General features: G+C 46.2%; 1 protein-coding gene across 2 annotated transcripts in view; it reads right to left on the minus strand.

Annotated features, from left to right (window-relative positions):
* The window catches only part of mettl14 (methyltransferase like 14), a 98624-nt gene that overhangs the window by 23039 nt on the left and 51610 nt on the right, over window positions 1-23975 (minus strand). For both annotated transcript variants that reach the window (XM_038791863.1, XM_038791862.1), the window contains 2 exons: window positions 4641-4728; window positions 3948-4038 (listed from right to left, as the gene is read on the minus strand). In XM_038791863.1, coding sequence (XP_038647791.1) covers window positions 3948-4038; window positions 4641-4728 — 179 coding nt within the window. The remainder of the gene's footprint in view (window positions 1-3947; window positions 4039-4640; window positions 4729-23975) is intronic.

Consider the following 23975-nt stretch of genomic DNA (forward strand, 5'->3'; position numbering starts at 1 on the left):
GGAGTCAATCTCCCGATTAAGCCATGGTTTCTGGTTGGGGAATGTACTTTGTTTGGCACGCAATCTTCTACACATTAGCTGATAAAGTCTGTGATGGTGGTGGCATATTCATTTAGATTGGTCGCCGAGTTCTTAAATATGGACCAGTCCACTGACTCTGAGCAGTCTCATAGGAGCTCTTTTGTTGTCTCGGACCAGCGCTGCACAACATTCTGAACCGGATTCTCCCGCTTAAGTTTCTCCTTGTGTGCCGGGAGAAGTTTCTGCTTGTATGCCTGTTAAACTGTTGTTTGCCTGCTCTGGTGATGTAAAAAAATCCCACCGTGCTATCCCAGAAAGAGCAAGGGTCCCAGGCAACATTCAGCTATCAACCAGAAACAGATTAACTGATCTTATTGTTGATCATGGGATCTTGCTGTACACAGCTAGATTGCCATGAATGTCTACAGAACAAGAGAGTGTGTATTTAAAAAACAATTGTTTGCAAAGCACTTTGTGACATCCTGGGAATATCAAAGGAGCTTTATAAATGCAAATTCTTTTTAATAACCCAAAACACAAACCGAGGTAACAAATATAGTGAAAAAACATTCATCTGAAGGAAGAAAGTACTTCACATGCAGGATCTGCCTAACCAAGATACTTCAACTTTTTTTTAATGCTCGAGTTGCAAAACGAAACCACAGGGATTTCCCATCATATAACCGTTAACGTAGGAGAGGTTACTGATCGAGGTGTTAAGATTCAAAATAGAGATATAAAAGCCAACATAAGTGTATTTTACCTGAATGCTCGTAGTATTCGGAATAAGGTAAATGAGTTGATGGCGCAAATCATTGTGAATGACTGTGATTTAGTGGCCATTACTGAAACATGGTTAAAGGATGGTCAAGACAGAGTTAAATATCCGAGGGTATCAAACTATTCGGAAGGAGAGTGGATGGTGAGGGAGGTGGTGTAGCTCTGTTATTTAAGGATGACATCCGGGCAATAGTAAGGGATGACATCGGTGCTATGGAGGATAAGGTTGAAACCATTTGGGTGGAAATCAGGAATAGTAAGGCGAAAAAGTCACTGATAGGAGTAGTCTATAGGCCACCAAATAGTAACATAATGGTGGGGCAGGCAATAAACAAAGAAATAACTGATCCATGTAGAAATGGTACAGCAGCTATCATGGGGAATATTAATCTACATGTCCATTGGTTTAACCAGGTCGGTCAAGGCAGCCTTGAGGAGGAGTTTATAGAATGTATCCGCGATAGTTTCCTAGAACAGTATGTAATGGAACCTACAAGAGAACAAGCGGTCCTAGATCTGGTCCTGTGTAATGAGACAGAATTGACTAATGATGTCATAGTTAGGGATCCGCGCAGAAGGAGTGATCACAATATGGTGGAATTTAAAATACAGATGGAGGGTGAGAAGGTAAAATCAAACAAAGGAGATTACAATGGGATGAGAGAAGAGCTAGCTAAGGTAGACTGGGAGCAAAGACTTTATCGTGAAACAGTTGAGGAACAGTGGAGAACCTTCCAAGCGATTTTTCACAGTGCTCAGCAAAGATTTATACCAAAAAAAGGAAGGATGGTAGAAAGAGGGAAAATCGACCGTGGATATCTAAGGAAATAAGGGAGAGTATCAAATTGAAGGAAAAAGCATACAAAGTGGCAAAGATTAGTGGGAGACTAGAGGACTGGGAAATCTTGAGGGGGCAACAGAAAGCTACTAAAAAAGCTACAAGGAAGAGTAAGATAGATTATGAGAGTAAACTTGCTCAGAATATAAGAACAGATAGTAAGAGTTTCTACAAATATATAAAACAAAAAAGAGTGGCTAAGGTAAATATTGGTCCTTTAGAGGATGAGAAGGGAGATTTAATAGTGGGAGATGAGGAAATGGCTGAGGAACTGAACAGATTTTTTCGATCGGTCTTCACAGTGGAAGACACAAATAACATGCCAGTGACTGATAGAAATGAGGCTATGACAGGTGAGGACCTTGAGATGATTGCTATCACTAAGGAGGTAGTGATGGGCAAGCTAATAGGGCTAAAGGTAGACAGGTCTCCTTGCCCAGATGGAATGCATCCCAGAGTGCTAAAAGAGATGGCCAGGGAAATTGCAAATGCACTAGTGATAATTTACCAAAATTCACTAGACTCTGGGGTGGTCCCGGCGGATTGGAAATTGGCAAACGTGACGCCACTGTTTAAAAAAGGAGGTAGGCAGAGAGCAGGAAATTATAGGCCAGTTAGCTTAACTTCGGTAGTAGGGAAGATGCTGGAATCTATCATCAAGGAAGAAATAGCGAGGCATCTGGATGGAAAATGTCCCATTGGGCAGTCGTAGCATGGGTTCATAAAGGGCAGGTCGTGCCTAACCAATTTAGTGGAATTTTTTGAGGATATTACCAGTGTGGATTTCCAGAAAGCCTTTGACAAGGTGCCACACAAAAGGTTGCTGCATAAGATAAAGATGCATGGCATTAAGGGTAAAGTAGTAGCATGGATAGAGGATTGGTTAATTAATAGAAAGCAAAGAGTGGGGATTAATGGGTGTTTCTCTGGTTGGCAATTAGTAGCTAGTGGTGTCCTTCGGGGATCAGTGTTGGGCCCACAATTGTTCACAATTTACATAGATGATTTGGAGTTGGGGACCAAGTGCAATGTGTACAAGTTTGCAGACGACATTAAAATGAGTGGTAAAGCAAAAAGTGCAGGATACCGGAAGCCTGCAGAGGGATTTGGATAGATTAAGTGAATGGGCTAGGGTCTTGCAGATGGAATACAATGTTGACAAATGTGAGGTTATCCATTTTGGTAGGAATAGCAGCAAAAGGGATTATTTAAATGATAAAATATTAAAACATGCTGCTGTTCAGAGACCTGGGTGTGCTAGTGCATGAGTCGCAAAAAGTTGGTTTAAAGGTGCAACAGGTGATTAAGAAGGCGAATGGAATTTTGACCTTCATTGCTAGAGGGATGGAGTTTAAGACTAGGGAGGTTATACTGCAATGTATAAGGTGTTAGTGAGGCCACACCTGGAGTATTGTGTTCAGTTTTGGTCTCCTTACCCGAGAAAGGACGTACTGGCGCTGGAGGGTGTGCAGAGGAGATTCACTAGGTTAATCCCAGAGCTGAAGGGGTTGGATTACGAGGAGAGGTTGAGTAGACTGGGATTGTACTCGTTGGAATTTAGAAGGATGAGGGGGGATCTTATAGAAACATATAAAATTATGAAGGGAATAGATAGGATAGATGCGGGCAGGTTGTTTCTACTGGCGGGTGAAAGCAGAACTAGGGGGCATAGCCTCAAAATAAGGGGAAGTAGATTGAGCACTGAGTTTAGGAGGAACTTCTTCACCCAAAGGGTTGTGAATCTATGGAATTCCTTGCCCAGTGAAGCAGTTGAGGCTCCTTCATTAAATGTTTTTAAGATAGAGATAGATAGTTTTTTGAAGAATAAAGGGATTAAGGGTTATGGTGTTCTGGCCGGAAAGTGGAGCTGAGTCCACAAAAGATCAGCCAAGATCTCATTGAATGGCGGAGCAGGCTCGAGGGGCCAGATGACCTACTCCTGCTCCTAGTTCTTGTGTTCTTATGTAAATCTAGAGGACACCAAAAGTGGGAGGGGATCAAGTAAAAAATAATTTGTATTTCAAAAACCTACGCCACAACAGCCCAGTAATGTCTTTTAAACGCATGGACTATTTAAATGCTTCTGTGCATCTGCACATGTAATTGAAGTGTGTGTCAGGACTTTGAGGTTGCTGAACAGCCCAATAGCTTAGTTCAATATTTCCCAATAAAAATGTTTGCATTTAAGTCTAAATTGGTCTATACGCTAAATTCATTGGTCTAAATACTTCATATTTAATAAATATCTTTTTCTGCACCTGCATTTTTGTTCTGCATCAATTTTACAAGAATACAAGAAAGCACTCACATGGGGGGAGTGTTAGTTTGGGAAATTAGGTCATCCTTCAGTCTGATCAGCTCACGGAGTTTAGGGTACTCTTCAAATCTGTCAGCCAGGCCTGTTTTTTAAAAAAAGAAATCAAACTTAAATTTTGAAAGTAGATTTAGATCAGGCTAAACTTTGTGCCAATCACAATTGTGGTTGTTAATGTCCTTAAAATCTAGAAAATACACATTTCAAATACAATTTAATATAAAATTGGCCATGCTAAATTGCCCGTAGTGTCCTAAAAAGTAAGGTTAGGGGGGGGGGGGGGGGGTTGTTGGGTTACGGGTATAGGGTGGATACGTGGGTTTGAGTAGGGTGATCATTGCTCGGCACAACATCGAGGGCCGAAGGGCCTGTTCTGTGCTGTACTGTTCTATGTTCTCTATGTTCTATAAAGTGAATTTCTTATAGTGAAAGGTCATCAGTTGAAATGTGCTTTTCCAGTAGAATCAGCAAAAACTAAATGCTGACGGGCTTCTTAGCATAGAACCCCTGCCGTGCAGGAGGAGGTCATTCGGTCCATCGAGTCTGCACCGACTCTGAAAGAGCACCCGACCTAAGCCCACTCTGCTATCCCCCTAACCCCACCGAACCAGCACATCTTTAGACACTAAGGGGCAATTTAGCATGGCCAATCCACGAGGAAACCGACGCATTATTGCTTTAACTTACCAACATCGCGAATAAAGTTTTGGGGCCGATGTCCTGTGTCCACAAAATGTTGGCAATAGTCATTATGTGGGTTGAGGCTTTGTGTACCCTGGCAGAGAAATTAGTGGATTAAGTAAATTACACAAAAGGATGAAGCAGGATAAAAATAAAACTGCATGGTTGCTTTTTTGGGCTAGTTGAACAAAAACCTTACAGTAAATGAACAAATTTAGTGTTACGTGTTTAAGAGATCAAGGCTAAATTTGTAAATACTACAAGCGTTTTGTAGAAGTATGAGAATATGAACAGGGTATTCAGGTCAAAACTCAATATTTTATTCTCAGGCCCATAATATTCCAGTTTACTTTTGGTTTTAAAATTCAGCAGAAAAATACTGTAGATTGCATTCTGTACTCATACATAGTAGGCTCATTAATAGTGGTCTGTCTAGTTCTATTTATTCAAAATACACAATCAGAGATAGTGTGGCTGCTAATTACTGATCTGAATGATGCGATTTTCAAGCAAATACATGCATCTTTAATATTTCTTCCAACTGCCTCTTAAAGAAAATACTAGCAATTATAAATTATTGTCATGAAATATCTTGTAAGAATTACTGGTGTAAAAACTACAGATCAATCATATGTAAAAATTATTCAAATCAAACACAGGTCTGCTAAATTGATAAACAAAATGTCCAACTAAACACCTTCAGTGCCATATTTTTTTAAAAATTTGTTCATGGGATGTGGGCATCACTGGTCAGGCCAGCATTTATTGCCCATCCCCAATTGCCCCTGAACTGGATGGATTGCTAGGCCATTTTAGAGTGCATTTAACAATCAACCACATTGTTGTGGATCTGGAGTCACATAGAACATAGAACAGTACAGCACAGAACAGACCCTTCGGCCCTCGATGTTGTGCCGAGCAATGATCACCCTACTCAAACCCACGTATCCACCCTATACCCGTAACCCAACAACCCCCCCCTTAACCTTATGTAAGGTATGCCAGACCAGATATGGATGGCAGATTTCCTTCCCATAGTACATAAATATACCTTAGCAGCTCAGCAAATGCTAATTAAAGATAGACAAATCTTCAATTAAATCATTGCAACATAGACTCCATGAATAAATCAGATTTTGAAACCCAGTCTTCCACCAACCTCACTCCCCCACCAAGTGCCCTCACTGCTCTCCCAATCATAGAACTGCAACACTTATCATTTGAATGGATAATTAGGGTCCATTGTTTATTAATGGCTGTGAAATTACAAGAACATTTGCTACTTAGCAAGCAACGTTGTTTGCATTTGAAGGAGAAAGAAAATTAAATAGCTTTGTATTCAGCAGAACTTTGCAGACATCCAGAAGAATGTTCCCTCTCAACAAGTTACTTTTGCAATTTTGCAGGCAGTCAACTTGCACACAGAAAGGTCTCACCAATAACAATAAGATGAAATAATGTGTTTATAGTGATGTTGGTTGAGCGATGCCACTGCGAAAAAAACCTACAGTTCATCAGCGACTGCTGTGGGATCTCTTACAACCATCAGCACACAAAGAATCTTGCCTTGGTTTAGAATCTCATTTAAAAGTTTCAGAAGTGTTTCACCCTGAAGTGCCAGCCTCAATAATTTTCTCAAATCCCTGGAGTGAGTTAAATAGATGATTTGCTGAATTAGAATTGAGAATGCTACCACTGGTCCAAGGCTGAAACTATTAAGCTGTAAAAACTATAACTGTTCAAAGGTTGGGGACTTCCGGTGCGCCATGTAGCGGAGCGGCCACACGTGGAGGAACCCCCACCAGGGATCATGATCTTTTTCCGTTTTTAACTGGGAAAGCGCCCAAATCTTTACAATTTGTTTAAGCCCATCCACAGCAAGGGGATGCATAATAGGTGTCAAACCAGACACCAAAAGAAGAAATAAACAACCCGGAAGTGCTGAAGGTTTTAGTTTAGACAGGCATCATGATAGGCGCAGGCCGAAGGGCGTGTTCCTGTGCTGTACTGTTCTTTGTTCAGAATTGGAGACCTCAAGTGCATAGAAGGAAAATAAAATGGTGGCGGAGGCGATCACAGTGCTAGGGCCCACCCCCCAACCTTAGATATTTTGGCGGTCGAGTTACAGATGTTGCGCTGAGCGATTTCAGGGATCACGAGAAGGCGAGTGAGGCGATGATTTGCTCGATTCGATGGGCCATGGCCATGGTAGTAAAGCAGTAGGAGCCGCAGATGATAGGGGCTACTCTGTCGAGGGAAAGCGACCCAGCTGCTTGCTTGGAAATGGGAATAGTGAAGATGGTGACCGATAAGGAAGGTCTGAGGGCTACGACAGACAACCTCGAAAATCGGTCAAGACAGACTTTGAGGGTGTATGGATCGCCGGGGGTTGGAGGACGCAAACATGACAAAATTCATGGTGTAGGTGCTCTGAAGATTTGTTTGGGGGGGGGGGGGGGGGGGGGGGGGGGGGGGAGTAAATAATGGTGGCCCATCCCGAACTGCATCCTGCCCATAGGTCACTGGAACAGAAGCCACATGCTGCGGAGCCACCTTGGGCATTTGTGGCATGGTTTCAGGAAAATAATTTTTTTTTAACATGGACAAAAGAACACAGCTGATGGGAAGGTAACAGATTTTGCATGATCTACCCCGCACGTCTTTGGGTGCCATTTGAGAATGAACTTCATTTTTAGACTCAAGAAGCTGTGGCATTCATCCAAAGGATGACATGGGGTTGAATTGTCGTTAATGGTTGAAGAGGTACAAGTGAGCAGTTTGTTGCTTTACATTAAGTTCATGGTTTTTGCTATTCTCATTTGGATTTACAAATCAGGGGTGAAATTCTCCGACCCCCAGCAGGGTCGGAGAATAGCCTGGGGCCGCCGAAAATCCCACCCCCGCTGTGGAAGAGATTCTCCGCCACCCGGGAATTGGCGGGGGCGGGAATTACGCCCCGCCGATCGGAGTGACGTCCGCGCCAATCGGCGAGGCCCCTGCAGCGATTCTCCGGCCCGCAATGTGCCGAAGTCCCGCCGCTGGGAGGCCTCTCCCGCCGCCGAGGTTTGAACCACCTCTGGTGGCGGCCGGATCGGCGGTGCGACCGGGCCCCCGTGGTCCTTGGGGGGGGGGGAGGGGGGGGGGGGAAATCGGACCCCGGGCGGTGCCCCCACGGTGGCCATGCCCGCGATCGGGACCCCCCGTTCGTCGGGCGGGCCATTGCCGTGGGGGCATTCTTTCTCCTCCGCTGCCGCCACGGCCTCCACCATGGCGGAAGTGGAAGAGAATCCCCCAGCGCGCTGCCGCTGACGTCACCACCGGCGCATGCACGAATCGGCGAAGGCCTTTCCGCCAGCCCCAGGCCTGAACGGCCGCTAGTGCCGGTTTTGGCGCCAGTCGGCGTGGTGCCAACCTCTCCGGAGCGGGCCTAGCCCCCAAAGGTGCGGAGAATTCCGCACCTTTCGGGAGGCCCGATGCCGGAGTGGTTGGCGCCACTCCCCTATGCCGGGACCCCCCCGTCCCGCCGGGTAGAGGAGAATGCCGCCCCAGATTTGGGCGAAAGGGGCTGGTTTGGTACTTTGGAATTTTAAGACTATTGAAGGCTCTGTGCTACTCCGTTAGCTACATTAATTCGTTAGTTAACGGAAATGAGGAGATGGGCTTTATCTGTGGCTTATAAGAGAGGGTCCATTTAGTTTAATGGTTATATTAATGGGATGGTTGAGGTGGGGCAAGGGAGAGGGAGATGTTTGGGGTTTTGTCTATAGTTTATCTGGTTGTTTGGGTGTGGTATTGGTGGGTGGCAGGAGCTGGGCGGGGGGTTAGGGGGGGCTTTAGTTCTCTGATGGCGACAAGGGACCTTTCTCTGCCGATTTGTGCTGGGGGCCATCTTGGGTGGGTCTGGCATCAATCCTTCCTGAAGGGTTGCTAAACTATTAATAATCTTTATTATTGTCACAAGTAGGCTTACATTAACACTGCAATGAATTCACTGTGAAAAATCCCCTAGTCGTCATACTCCGGCACCTGTTTGGGTACACCGAGGGAGAATTCAGAATGTCCAAATGACCTAACAGCACGTCTTTCAGCACTTTGTGGGAGGAAACCGGAGCATCCAGAGGAAACCCACTCAGACACAGGGAGAACGTGCAGACTCTGCACAGTGACCCAAGCCAGGAATTGAACCCGGGTCCCTGGCGCTGTGTGTGAAGCAACAGTGCTAACCACTGTGCTACTGTGTTGCCCACCTCATGGGATGGGAATTACTGACCCCAGTGGAGAAGCTGGTGGATGTCCCCCCATTCGGCTGGTCACATGGAATGTGAGGGGGTTGAGTGGCCCAGTTACGGGACCCAGGTTGTTTTCACACCGCAAGACTTTGAAGGCTGATGTGGTGCTGTTGCAGGATACCATTGACAAGTTAGAGACCAGAAAAAGTTAGGGATGGAGTTGGGTGGGGCAGTTGTTTCATTCAGGGTTCGGTGGCAGGGCTCGAGGGGCTGGGATCCTGATCAACAGTGTAGGCTTCTGAGCGAGGAGGATTTTGATCGACCCAAATGGGAGGTATGCAATGGCCAGTGGACTGTTAGCGGGTGCACCAGTGGTGCTGGTCAACGTATACGCCCCAAACTGGGACGAGACAACTTTTATTAATAGATTGCAGTCACTGATTCTGGATTTGGATTCACATCACCTGCTCATGAGTGGGGACTTAACTTGCACTTTGGACCCCCAACTGGATAAATTTTGAGACTAAGGTGTTAAGACCTTCTGGGATGGCAAATTGTTGACCTTCATGGGGCAAAAACAGGAGTAGAGTAGAAATCCCATTGAGCCTCCTCCGCAATTCAACATCATGGATGATCTTTGCATTCAACTTCTCTCCCTTCAATTCCCGAGACATCAAAAATCTGTCTATTTCAGGCTTAAATATATTCAACACTGGAACATCCACAGCCTTCCAGGGTAGAGGGAATTCACAACGCTTTGAGTGAAATGTGTGCTCATCTGTGTCAGTCTCTTCTCCTGAGACTGTGCCGACATGTTCTAGATTCCCCGGCGACAGAAACAGCTGTGTCAAACCTCTCAAATCCTTTCAGAAATTTGTATGTTTCAATGAAATTGCATCTTATTCTTCTAAACCCCAGAGAATATAGATCCGATTTCCTGAGCCTCTCAAAGGCATCTCTCTCATCCCAATGAGCAATCAAGTGAACCTTTGTTGCAATGCAGGGTTTCTCAAACTTTGAGCTGCAGAACCCCGAGTGGCTTACCAACAGAATCAGGGAAACCCAAGCATTCTCATAATTTTGGCGCCCCTTATTTTGCCGAGAACACAAAAATTAAATGTAAACAATGTTTTTCTAGCCATATCTATGCATATATTAATCTGGTGATAATTTAAAAGTTCTGATTAAAAATATACAAATCACTAGAGTTCTTGGTTTTTGGCTCCTTCCACCCAGATATTGGGTGGAATTTGTGGGTAAACTTATCTCAATAGAGTGATGGGCACCACAGGGTGTTGAAATCCCAAAGAAAGAATATTGGGAGAACGGGAGCGAGTGCTAGTCCACTGACAAAGTAGACGACGTTGCGGAGTATGGTTGGAGGAAAGATGGCGGGAACTAGCTCCTTGATGGGGCTGCGCCCATTACTGTGGGTACGCTGGTTGTGGAGTTTGAGCAGCAATTTGACAATCATTTTGAGTGGCAAGGGAAGGAGATGGACACTCTTATCAGTGGAAGAGTCACTGGCCCCGATAAAGTAGGCTCTTGGAAAGACGGGTACAGTGCGGGAGTTTCAGTACCCGAGGCAGATGGTTTGGGTGTGGATGGTTCGTGTGCAATTCCTTTGTTATGGATGCGGGAGGTGGGACTCTAGTGGGGGCCACCGCACTAGCAAGCTGGAGTTGGCTAGTGAACGGGAACAAAGTGTGGCGAGGGGTTGCAGTCAGCCAAACCTGGATCTGCAGGTTTCAGCCTACCTAGGTGTGAGTGGAGAGGGAAGGAGAGGAGCTGTTTGGAGAAGAAGTGGTTGGAGGGCTTATGGGATGGGACTGCTGAGGCTGGGAGCAGTTCTTGATCCCATTCATGGGATAAGACTGGGGACCACCTTGGGTGGTTTTAGGAATCAGGTGTTGGGGGTGGGGGGGTGGAAATTCGGATTATCGCTCGCAGTGGATATGGCTGACATTTCTAAAGAGAGAGCTGAGACGAGCAAGGAGGGGACATGAGAAGTCTTTGGCAGGTAGGATCAAGGAAAACCCAAAAGCTTTCTATAGGTATGTCAGGAATAAAAGAATGACTAGGGTAAGAGTAGGGCCAGTCAAGAACAGTGGTGGGAAGTTGTGTGTGGAGGCTGAGGAGATAAGCGAGATACTAAATGAATACTTTTTGTCAGTATTCACTCAAGAAAAAGATAGTATTGTGGAGGAGAATGCTGAGACCCAGGCTATTAGAATAGATGGCATTGAGGTGCGTAGGGAAGAAGTGTTGGCAATTCTGGACAAGGTGAAAATAGATAAGTCCCCGGGGCCGGATGGGATTTATCCTAGGATTCTCTGGGAAGCCAGGGAAGAGATTGCTGAGCCTTTGGCTTTGATTTTTAGTAAGAAGTCTTACAACACCAGGTTAAAGTCCAACAGGTTTGTTTCAAACACGAGCTTTCGGAGCACGGCTCCTTCTTCAGGTGAATGGGCTAGTTGAAGAAGGAGCCGTGCTCCGAAAGCTCGTGTTTGAAACAAACCTGTTGGACTTTAACCTGGTGTTGTAAGACTTCTTACTGTGCTCACCCCAGTCCAACGCCGGCATCTCCACATCATGGCTACCTTTGATTTTTAGGTCATCATTGGCTACAGGAATAGTGCCAGAGGACTGGAGGATAGCAAATGTGGTCCCTTTGTTCAAGAAGGGGAGTAGAGATAACCCCGGTAACTATAGGCCGGTGAGCCTAACATCTGTGGTGGGTAAAGTCTTGGAGAGGATTATAAAAGATACGATTTATAATCATCTAGATAGGAATAATATGATTAGGGACAGTCAGCATGGTTTTGTGAAGGGTAGGTCATGCCTCACAAACCTTATCGAGTTCTTTGAGAAGGTGACTGAACAGGTAGACGAGGGTAGAGCAGTTGATGTGGTGTATATGGATTTCAGTAAAGCGTTTGATAAGGTTCCCCACGGTCGGCTATTGCAGAAAATACGGAGGCTGGGGATTGAGGGTGATTTAGAGATGTGGATCAGAAATTGGCTAGTTGAAAGAAGACAGAGAGTGGTAGTTGATGGGAAATGTTCAGAATGGAGTTCAGTTACGAGTGGCGTACCACAAGGATCTGTTCTGGGGCCGTTACTGTTTGTCATTTTTATAAATGACCTAGAGGAGGGCGCAGAAGGATGGGTGAGTAAATTTGCAGACGACACTAAAGTCGGTGGAGTTGTAGACAGTGCGGAAGGATGTTGCAGGTTACAGAGGGACATAGATAAGCTGCAGAGCTGGGCTGAGAGGTGGCAAATGGAGTTTAATGTGGAGAAGTGTGAGGTGATTCACTTTGGAAAGAATAACAGAAATGCGGAATATTTGGCTAATGGTAAAATTCTTGGTAGTGTGGATGAGCAGAGGGATCTCGGTGTCCATGTACATAGATCCCTGAAAGTTGCCACCCAGGTTGATAGGGTTGTGAAGAAGGCCTATGGTGTGTTGGCCTTTATTGGTAGAGGGATTGAGTTCCGGAGCCATGAGGTCATGTTGCAGTTGTACAAAACTCTAGTACGGCCGCATTTGGAGTATTGCGTACAGTTCTGGTCGCCTCATTAAAGGAAGGACGTGGAAGCTTTGGAACGGGTGCAGAGGAGATTTACCAGGATGTTGCCTGGTATGGGGGGACAATCTTATGAGGAAAGGCTGATGGACTTGAGGTTGTTTTCGTTAGAGAGAAGAAGGTTAAGAGGTGACTTAATAGAGGCATACAAAATGATCAGAGGGTTAGATAGGGTGGACAGCGAGAGCCTTCTCCCGCGGATGGAGGTGGCTAGCACGAGGGGACATAGCCTTAAATTGAGGGGTAATAGATATAGGACAGAGGTCAGCGGTGGGTTTTTTACGCAAAGAGTGGTGAGGCCGTGGAATGCCCTACCTGCAACAGTAGTGAACACGCCAACATTGAGGGCATTTAAAAATTTATTGGATAAGCATATGGATGATAAGGGCATAGTGTAGGTTAGATGGCCTTTAGATTTTTTCCATGTCGGTGCAACATCGAGGGCCGAAGGGCCTGTACTGCGCTGTATCGTTCTATGTTCTATGTTCTATATTTGGGGAGGGGGGGGGGGAAGAGAGGACCGAGAGGTCCCCAGTTCAGTTGGTAGCGTGGAATGTGCAGGCATTGGAAGGGTGGATTAAGCGGGTGCACGTTTTCGCCCACCTGAAGGACTCGAGGCTCGAGGGCCAATGCTGTGATGCTGCAGGAGACACATTTGCGATGAAAGACCAGATCAGGCTTTGTTGGAAGGGCTAGGTTAGTCAGGTGTTTCACTCGGACTTTGATAGTAGTGCCCAGTGGAGAGGTAGGGATACTGATTGACAAGAGTGTGGTTTCAGATGGACAAGGCGGTGATAGTTGCATGTACTTTGGAGGCAAGATCAGTGGTGTTGGTTAGCGTGTCTGCCTCCAATTGAGATGGTGCAGAGTTCAGGGTTCAAGAAAAAGATGTCAGTGTCCATCCCCGATATCATAGATTCTGTGATACGGGGATGGCCGCTAAAATGTTCATCCCCGATGTGGACACGCATCAGTTGATTCTGGGGTGCAGAGGAGACTTAAATATGATCCTGAACACAAGAGTGGATTGGTCTAAGACAAGGTCTTTGGCCCCGTCAGCAGGTGCAAAGGTGTTGGCGGTGTTTATGAAGGAGATGTGGGAAGTAGACCCGTGGATGTTTTTTCGGTACACGTGCACACTCAGATCAATTTTTTCATCATGGGGAGGTCCTTGTTGGCAGGGGTAAGGAGGGCGGCGTGTTTGGCGATTGTCATTTCTGATCATGTCCCACACCTGGTGAATGTGGTATTGAGAGGATATCGGCACGTTGGCCAGTGTTTGGATGTGGGGTTGCGTGAAGGTGGCAAGGGTGATAGAAGAGTATGTAGAGTTCAATAAAAATGGGGAGGTCTCGTCATCGGTGCTGTGAGAGGCTTTGAAAGCAGTGGTGAAAGGTGAGATAATCTCGCATAAAGTGCAGGTTGAGAAGGAGGCAAGGGAGGAGCACCAGAGGCTGATAACTTAACTTTTGGAGGTTGATGGGAAGTATTCAAAAGATCCCACACCAGAGCTTTTGGCCAGCAGGAAGGTACTGCAGACACAGTTCAAAACAGTCCGCTAGTTGAGGCGGGCAAAAGGAGCAAGGTACGAATACGAGGAGAAAGCCAACCAGTTGGCTGGCCAGTTTAGGTGGCAGGCAGCCTCCCGGGAGATTGTTTGGATATGGGAGGCAAATGGGGGTTGGTGTCCACTCCGCAGAAGGCAAATAGGGTATTTGAGGAGTTCTAGCCAAAACTGTACAAGTCGGAGCTGCAGGGGGACGACACAGATATGGTGGAATTTTTGGAAGGATTGGAGTGCCCTATGGTGGAGGGAGAGGATAGGGAGGGGCTGAAGGAGTCACTGGGGATTGAGGAGGTTCAGATAACTATGGGAAAATGTGTCAGGCAAGGCACCAGATGGGTCCCCGGTGGAATATTTTTAGAAGTTTGCAAGCTGGCTGGTTCCGCTGTTGGTGGAGAAGTTTGAGGATGTGGTGGAAAAGGGAGCGCTCCAGGAGACAATGAGGCGGCTTCCATTTCGCTTCTAATGAAGAAAGATAAAGACCCGGTGGAGTGCAGGTCAGACTGGCCGATATCTTTACTAAATGTGGATGCTGAGATTCTTGCTAAGGTGCTGGTGTTCAGGTTAGAGCAGTGCTTTCCAAGGTGGTTGGGGAGGACCTGACAGGGTTTGTAAAGGGCAGACAGTTGTCTTTGAATGTGTGGCGTTTGCTGAACGTGGTGCTCTCCCTGTTGGAAGTGGGGAATAGGAGGTTGAGACGCTGGTGCAGAGAGGGCCCCCTGGAGTGGAGGTACCTATTCGTGGTGTTCGAACGGTTTGCAATAGGGCCCAAGTTTGTGTCGTGGGTTAAGGTGCGTTATAGGGAGCCCATGGCAAGTGTCTGTACAAACGATCGGAATTAGGGATGGGGCTGGTTTAGCACAGGGCTAAATCGCTGGCTTTGAAAGCAGACCAATGCAGGCCAGCAGCACGGTTCAATTCCCGTACCAGCCTCCCCGAACAGGTGCCTGAATATGGTGACTAGGGGCTTTTCACAGCAACTTCATTTGAAGCCCACTTGTGACAATAAGCGATTTTCATTTCGTTTCATTTCCAGTTATATAGGGGAACGAGGCAGGGGATGCCCACGTCCCCTCTCCAGTTTGGGGTGGCAAAATAGCATTTGGCCATTGCCTAGAGGCAGTCAGATACGTGGAGGGGGATAGTGAGAGCATAGGTTTCCCTATGTGCTGATGACCTTTTGTACATCTCGGGCCCGGTCCCCATGGTGGGGAATACAATGGGGCTGTTGACTCGATTTGGGGCTATCCCAGGATACAAACTGAACCTGAAGTGCTTTTTGGTTTCTCTGCCAAGGAAGGGGACGGATTTAGGGGCATTGCTGGTCAGTGTGGCAAACTCCAACTTAAGGTATCTGGGGGTACAGGTGGCTTGGGGTTCGGTCTGGCTCTGTAAATTGAACCTTACGAGCCTGGTGGGTAGGGTCAAGGCGGAATTACAGAGGTAGGATGGCCTCTCTCTGTCGTTGGCTGGCCGGGTTCAATCGATAAAGATGAATACTTTTACCAAGGTTTCGATTTTTATTCCAATGCCTGCCGGTGTTTTTACTGAACTTTTTTGTTCAGTAGGTGGAGCAGTTGATTACGTTAATTATCTGGGCGGGCAAGGTGGCCAGAATTCGGAAAACGGTGCTTCAGAGGGGTTGGCAGTCGGGTGTTTGGCTCTGCCGAATTTGATTTATTACTAATGGGCGGCAAATGCAGAGTAGGTGCTGGGCTGGCACAGGGGCCAAGAGGAAATTTGGGTTAAGATGAAGGCGGCCACATGTAAAGGATCAGGGTTAAAGGCGCTGGTGACACATCACTCGGGCAACTGGTGGTGGTAGTAACTTTGAAAATTTGGAAGCAATGCCAGCAGCATTTTAGGTTAGGGGTGGCGTTACTCACATTCACACCACACGCTCACGTCCCTCACTCACATTCACACCCCACGCTCACGTCCCACCCCACAAGTTATAGCCTGTCACTTGAAAATGTGCAATTTATCCCTTCTCTCTACCTCTTGTCTGTTAATTAATCCTTTATCTATGCTGATATATTAACCTTTTGCATGGCAGCTTAACAAATGTCTTTTGGAAATCCAAGTATAGCACATCAACTGATTTCCCTTCATCTACCATTTTTAAAAAATACATTTAGAGTAGCTAATTATTTTTCTTTTCCAATTAAGGGGCCAATTCACCTAACCAGCACATCTTTGGGTTGTGGAAGTGAAACACATGCAGACATGGGGATAATGTGCAAACTCCACATGGACAGTAACCCAGGGCCGGGATTCAAACCTGGGTCCTCAGCGCCGCAGTCCCAGTGCCAACCACTGTGCCACATGCCGCCCCCCCCCCCCCCCCCCCCCCAACAGGTACATCCTCAAAACTAATAAATGATTGCCCTTTTGTAAAAACATGTTAACTTTGTCAGATCAGGGCAGCACGGTGGCGCAGTGGGTTAGCCCTGCTGCCTCACGGCACTGAGGTCCCAGGTTCGATCCTGGCTCTGGGTCACTGTCCGTGTGGAGTTCGCACATTCTCCCCGTGTCTGCGTGGGTCTCACCCCCACAACCCAAAGATGTGTAGGTTAGGTGGATTGGCCACAGTAAATTGCCCCTTAATTGGAAAAAAATAATTGGGCACTCTAAATTTAAAAAAAAAACTTTGTCAGATCATACTATGATTTGCTAAGTGTTGCTAAGACCTCTTTAACAAGATTCCAGCACTTGCCTGACGACTGATGACAGATAAACTGCTCTGTGGGTCCCAGTTTCTCTCTGTTTTCTTGAATAGCATTGTTACATTTGCGAATCTAGAGAAATTTTTAAATCTTAAACACGGGGCGGAATTCTCCGACCCCCACAGGGTCGGGGAATCACCCGGGTCCTTCGTACATCCCGCCTCCGCTGTGGCCGGAATTCTCCGCCACCCAGGAATCGGCGGGGGCAGGAATCGCGCCACGCCGATCGGCTGGCCCCCTGCGGCGATTCTCTGGCCCATGATGGGCCAAAGCCCCGCCGCTGTCAGGTCTCTCCCGCTGACGTGGTTTAAACCACCCGTGTGCCGGAAGGAGCAGGCAGCGCGAGCGGGCCCCGGGGTCCGTTTCGGGGGGACCCGATTGGGACCCACCGATTCGCGAGCGGGCCTGTGCCATGGGGGCACTCTTTTTCTTCTGCCGCCGCCACGGCCTCCACCATGGCGGAGGCAGAAGAGACCCCCTCCACCACCCATGCGTCGGTGGTGACGTCAGCGGCCGCTGACGCTCCGGCGCATACGCGGACTCACGCCGACCGGCAAAGGCCTTTCGGCCAGCCCCGACGCCGGTCGGAATGGCGCCAAAGGCTGGAGCCACTCCGGCGCGGGCCTAGCCCCTAAAGGTGTGGAGAATTCCGCACCTTTAGGGAGGCCCAACGCTGGAGTGGTTGGCGCCACTCCGCTACGCCGGGACCCCCCGCCCCGCCGGGTAGGGGAAGAATACCGCCCACGGCCTCCATTATCTCTGCGGTTCTGTCTTTTGGAATCTGACAATGTAGGCCACGAGGTCCTGGGGTTTATTCAGATTTAAGCTCAAGTTTCTCCAGTTTTTGTTTCTGCTGATATTAATTACCTTAATTCCCTCACTCTCATCAGCTCTGAAGTTACCCTCTTTTCCTGATATGTGACTTATCTCTTCTACTGTGAAGGCAGACACAAAATATTTATTCGACATCTCTGCCTTTTCTTCATTGCCCGCGATGATGTATTCTGTCTCCAAGAGACCAACTTTGTTGCTATTCTCCTTTTTATGCTTGTAAACACCCTTCCAATCAGTTTTTATATTCCTGCTATGTTTGACTTCCACATTCCATACTTTCTCTTTTCAGTAACTTTTTTGATTACCTTTTGCTGTTTTTGAAAACACTCCTAATTCACAGACCTACTGTATTGTTTCCAACATTCTTTTAATCTAAAACTATCAGTAACCTCCTTAAGTTAACCATGAATGGGTCTTTCTTGCTGAAGTTTTGTTTTCTAATTAAATGTATTTTGCTTGAATTTTGCTCAATGATATAGTAAAACCGAATGAATATAGCTACAGCTGAAATACCTCCGGTTAACCGTGGAATTAACTACTATTAATTCTGATTTTTCACCTGCTGCAATCAGTAAAGACTCCTTGCTACTTTTCCAGTTACTATTCAGGCTAAGGGAATACCTGATGAAAATTAGCTTTGTGGTATTCCAATCATGAAAATCTTGACTACCAAACATAATTCATCATCCTTATGGAGAAAAAACACCCAAGCAGTGCTTCTAACAATTTCACACATCTCCCAGGTGACCCTGAAACAATGTGTATTTATCTTCATAAATAGAGCTTATAAAGGATTCCTTTTTTTTTGATAAATCTTTTTATTGACATTTCCCATATTTCTAAGCAGTTGTATATACACACATCACATTTTTCTCGCCCACGCTAATTTCCTTTATTATACAGGGAGGTTTGGTTTGTCCTTCGTTTAACTGACTCTATGTGCATTTCGTTGCTCTCTGTATCGGTCTATGGTTCCTCTCCCTTCCCCGATGCCCCCCCCCCCACTTCGGCTGTGCTTTTCTTTTATTTTCCAGACAGAGTGGAGAGGAAAAAAAGGGGGGAGTAGTCCCCCTCACCTCATCTCTTGTGGTTTCCCCACCGTCCTTCTGCCTGCCCCCCACCCCCCGGATTGCACAGTCTTTTGGTACCTTATCTATCTTAGTGTTTTTTCAAAAAATTCTTATTAGGTTACTCCTCGTTGCTGGCCTCGAACAGGTTTTGGAACAGCCCGACTTAATGCCCCCAAGTATCCAAGAGACCTTCCTCTGACCCTCGGTTGGCGTACTTAATCTTCCCCAGTGAAGAGATTCCGAAAGATCAGCGAGCCAGTCTGTAGCTGTGGGTGGTGCTGCCGATCGCCAGCAGAGCAGGATTCTCCAGCGTGCGATTAGGGAAGCGAAAGCGAGGGCGTTAGCCCCCTTCCCCATGTGTAACTCTGGCTGCTCCGATACCCCGAAGATTGCCACTATTGGGCATGACTTCACCCTCACCCCCACAACCCTGGACATTGCCTCGGAGAAGGCTGCCCAGAACCCAGCAAGCTTGGGGCAAGCCCAAAACATGTGGGTGAGGTTTGCCGGGCCCCTCTGGCACCGCTCACATTTGTCCTCCACCTCCGGGAAGAACCTGCTCATTCGTGTTCTGGTCAGGTGCGCTCTGTGCACCACTTTGAGTTGCATTAGGTTTAGCCTTGCGCAGGAGGAGATGGAGTTCACCCTGCCCAGTACTTCGTCCCAGAGTCCCCATCCTACCTCTGTCCCCAGTTCATCCTCCCATTTTTGTCTGGTCTTGTCCAGTGGTGTTCGGGCTCTGTCCAGTAGTTGTCCGTATATTTTACCACAAAGCCCCCCCCTTCTCGTTGCTTGTGCCTATCAGGTCTCCAGTAGTATGGTTTCTGGGCCCCGGGGTAGCCACCGTCTCTTTGCAGAAGAAGTGTTTTATTTGGAGGTGTCTCATTTCCTGTCCTTTTGCTAGCCTCCACTTCCTCGTCAGTTCTTTAAAGGATTCCTGAAGCTTCAAGTTTCCGATAAGCACAGCAGTCAAAAATCACACCGTTTCAAATAATTCTATTGAGTAGCCATGCGGGGAAAAAAAATGTTGAAAGCCTGAAAATATTGTTCATTTGACATGCCTACTAAGTGTGCTAAAGCTAGACTCTGACAACCAAATTGCCAATAAATAACAAAAAATTATTATTCAAAAGGAAATTCAAGTTTAACGATCACAAATTAGCTCTTCACCTATTGAGGCCCTGGAGGAAACATCATTCATAGTTTTAAAGATGAACATCTGGAACCTCACTGAAACAAAATCACTGGTGCGGACATGATAAACCTATAGCCCTTGGTGTAGCTAAGAAGCTGCCTTCCATCACAAACATCAGCAATTGAGTTGAAGTAATTGAAAATAGCCAATGACTTTCTCAATGCTTCGGGAGACATTTGAGTACCTCTGAGTAGGTACCGCTTGCATTTGCAGGTATTTAACCATCAGAATTAATGCTCCCTGTCAGATTGCTCCCTGTCACTTATCAACGCACACTGGGATCTGGCCAGTATTGCTTCTTTTAATTAATGTCAATGTTTGCATTGGTTGCATTGATAGGATAGCAGTCACGTCACAGTATCAGGTGGGGATCCAAGTGTTCAGTTTGCGTGCTGCGTAGCAAAAAATACAATCTCAAGGTCCAGTAGTATTATGCGATGTTGTATGCTAAGCTGATTCTCATGTTTTTACATAATATGCTACAACTTTTAAAGAAACGCCATAACTTCATAATTTCAACAAATCCACATTCCATGAATAGAACCTCCACAGGAAAAGAGAACCATCCATGACTGAAACTAAAGAGGTTAAGAATCGAATCAGATTAAAAGAGGCATATAGTATCCTTCTTCAATTCTCTGCCTAAAGACAGGTCCAACTCTCAGCATCATAACCTCTACCATGGGTAGGGCAAGAAGGCAGGTCCCAAATTCACCCCAGCTGTATTGGGGATTGATTGAACCCCACGCTGTTGGCATACGGTTTACATTCCAGATTTTATTAATTGAATTTGAATTCCGCCAGTTGCCATGGTGGGATTTGAATCCATGTACCCAGAGCATTAGCCTGGGCCTTTGGACTACTAATCCAATCACATTATAACTACGCAAAATCCTCCCCCGGTCACTACTAAAAGGTAGATGGAACACCATTTAGTTGCATGAAGATATTCTAGCATATTTTTAATTCACCCATGGGATGTGGGCATCGCTGGCTCGGCCAGCATTTATTGCCCATTCCCAATTGCCCTTGAGAAGATGGTGTTGAGTTGCTTTCTTAAACTGCCGCAGTCTCTGAGGTGTAGATACACTCATTGCACTGTTAGGGAGGGAGTTCCAGGGTTTTGACCTAGCGACAGTGAAGGAACAGCGATACATTTCCAAGTCAGGATGGCGAGTGACTTGGAGGTGAACTTCCAAGTGGATGGTGTTCCCATGTATCTCCTACCCATATCCTTCTAGATGGTAGCCGTCATGGGTTTGGAAACTGCTGTCGAAGGAGCCTTAGCGAGTTCCTGCTGTGCATCTTGTATATGGTACACACTGCTGTCACTATTTATTGGTGGTGGAGGGAATTAATGTTTGTGGAAGGGATGCCAATCAAGTGAGCTGCTTTGTTCTGGGTGGTGTCAAGTTTCTTGTGTGTCTCTGGAGCTGCACCCATCCAACATACACCACACTCCTGACTTGTGCCTTGCAGATGGTGAACTGGATTTTGGGAGTCAAGTGGTGAGTTACTTGCCTCAGGAATCTTAGCTTCTGACCTGCTCCTGCAGCCACAGTATTTTTATGGATAATCCAGTTCAGTTTCTGGTCAATGGTAACCTCCTAGAATGTTGATAGTCAGGGATTTAATGTCAAAGGACATGAATATCATAGTGGTCTGTTTATGAATGTGAGACATTATAAGACAGTTATGTTTAGAACTGTCGCCTTTAATTCAAGGTATAATGGAGCATTTTGAGAGGGAGATGTAACATCACACTAAATCTGTCCAGAGACAAAACCATGTGACCTCAACATTATGGAGACAGAAACTCAAATCAGAAACTATCGAAAGTAAAGTGCAAGTTTTAACATCTAAACACAAAGGAGGTGGCAGCTAGTTTTGTTGTGCACAGACTCACAGTCAATCAGATAACGATTTATGGAAGACAACCCAAATTATCTTCATTGTGTCAAGCAGAGGAAAAGGATGGCTTTTGTGTCAATCTGCAGACAGAGTGCTGGTGAAGAGGATTCTCTGTGTGAAGAGACTTGTTGACAGTTAAAGATTATGGAGTAGTTACTGGAAATCCATTTGATTATGCCATGATTGAGTGACTGGACTTCCTTTTTAAAAGGACAAATTCACCTCGGTGGGACTGCAAGAGGAGATCCAGTTGGGGAAGAACTTGAGATTTCATATACAAGGCTACAGCCGTAATTCTCCAGGCATTGACTAGCGGCAGGATTCTCTGGTCAAGCCTGCAGGTTTCGCAGCAGCTTGAGGTGGCTTCAATAGGGATTCTCATCGACAGTGGCGGGAGTAGAGAATCCCCTGCCAGCAAACGGCCTGCCACCTAACGTTGCTGCGAAACTCACGCCTGGGAGGCTGGAGAATCCCGCCATACATTTTGGCTGAAGAGTGCAGTGTAATGTATAGATGTGGCATGGGGTTTTTGGTCAGAACAAGTTAATGCAGAGTACCCTTTCTGTAATTTAATGCATTAATGACCTAAGGACGTTTAGTCAATGTAGAATTAAATTTGGTCAGTAAATCGAAAGATGTGTAGGTTAGGTAGATTGGCCATGATAAATTGCCCTTAGTTTCCAAAAATGGTTGGGTGGGATTCCTGGGATAGGGTGGAGCTGCGTGTTTAAGTGGGCTGCTCTTTCCAAGGGCCTGTGCAGACCATATAGGCCAAATGGCCATCTTCTGCACTGTAAATTCTATGATTCTAAAGTATTGTCACACAATTATTTGTGCTCACTAGAAAATAAATTTCGGTTGAGAAATTGTTCTCTACGGGATTCGTAATGGGTCAAATAGAACACAGAACATACAGTGCAAAAGGAGGCTATTCGGCCCATCGAGTCTGCACCGACCTACTTAAACCCTCACTTCCACCCTATCCCCATAACCCAATAATCCCTCCTAACCTTTTTGGTCACAAAGGGCACTTTATCACGGCCAACCCACCTAATCTGTCTTTGGACCGTGGGAGGAACTTCGATAATTATGGCAAATATTGCAACCGTTGCACTAAGTTTTGTTACTAAGTGTGCATTGTTTGCAATATAAAATGACATCTTGCCCTTAGTCTCCCAGTTATTTTTAAGAACTTAAGACCATAAGACCATAAGACATAGGAGCGGAAGTAAGGCCATTCTGCCCATCGAGTCCACTCCACCATTCAATCATGGTTGATTTCAACTCCATTTACCCGCTCTCTCCCCATAGCCCTTAATTCCTCGAGAAATCAAGAATTTATCAATTTCTGTCTTAAAGACACTCAACGTCCCGGCCTCCACCGCCCTCTGTGGCAATGAATTCCACAGACCTACCACTCTCTGGCTGAAGAAATTTCTCCTCATCTCTGTTCTAAAGTGACTCCCTTTTATTCTAAGGCTGTGCCCCCGCGTCCTAGTCTCCCCTGCTAATGGAAAAAACTTCCCTACGTCCATCCTATCCAAGCCATTCATTATCTTGTAAGTTTCTATTAGATCTCCCCTCAACCTCCTAAACTCCAATGAATATAATCCCACGATCCTCAGACGTTCATCGTATGTTAGGCCTACCATTCCTGGGATCATCCGTGTGAATCTCCGCTGGACCCGCTCCAGTGCCAGTATGTCCTTCCTGAGGTGTGGGGCCCAAAATTGCTCACAGTATTCTAAATGGGGCCTAACTAGTGCTTTATAAAGCCTCAGAAGTACATCCCTGCTTTTATATTCCAAGCCTCTTGAGATAAATGACAACATTACATTTGCTTTCTTAATTACGGACTCAACCTGCAAGTTTACCTTTAGAGAATCCTGGACTAGGACTCCCAAGTCCCTTTGCACTTTAGTATTATGAATTTTGTCACCGTTTAGAAAATAGTCCATGCCTCTATTCTTTTTTCCAAAGTGCAAGACCTCGCACTTGCCCAAGTTGAATTTCATCAGCCACTTCTTGGACCATTCTCCTAAACTGTCTAAATCTTTCTGCAGCCTCCCCACCTCCTCAATACTACCTGCCCCTCCACCTATCTTTGCATCATCGGCAAACTTGGCCAGAATGCCCCCAGTCCAGTCATCTAGATCGTTAATATATAAAGAGAACAGCCGTGGCTCCAACACTGAACCCTGCGGGACACCACTTGTCACCGG

This window comes from Scyliorhinus canicula, chromosome 3 (genome assembly GCF_902713615.1).
Source record: "Scyliorhinus canicula chromosome 3, sScyCan1.1, whole genome shotgun sequence".
Taxonomy (NCBI): domain Eukaryota; kingdom Metazoa; phylum Chordata; class Chondrichthyes; order Carcharhiniformes; family Scyliorhinidae; genus Scyliorhinus; species Scyliorhinus canicula.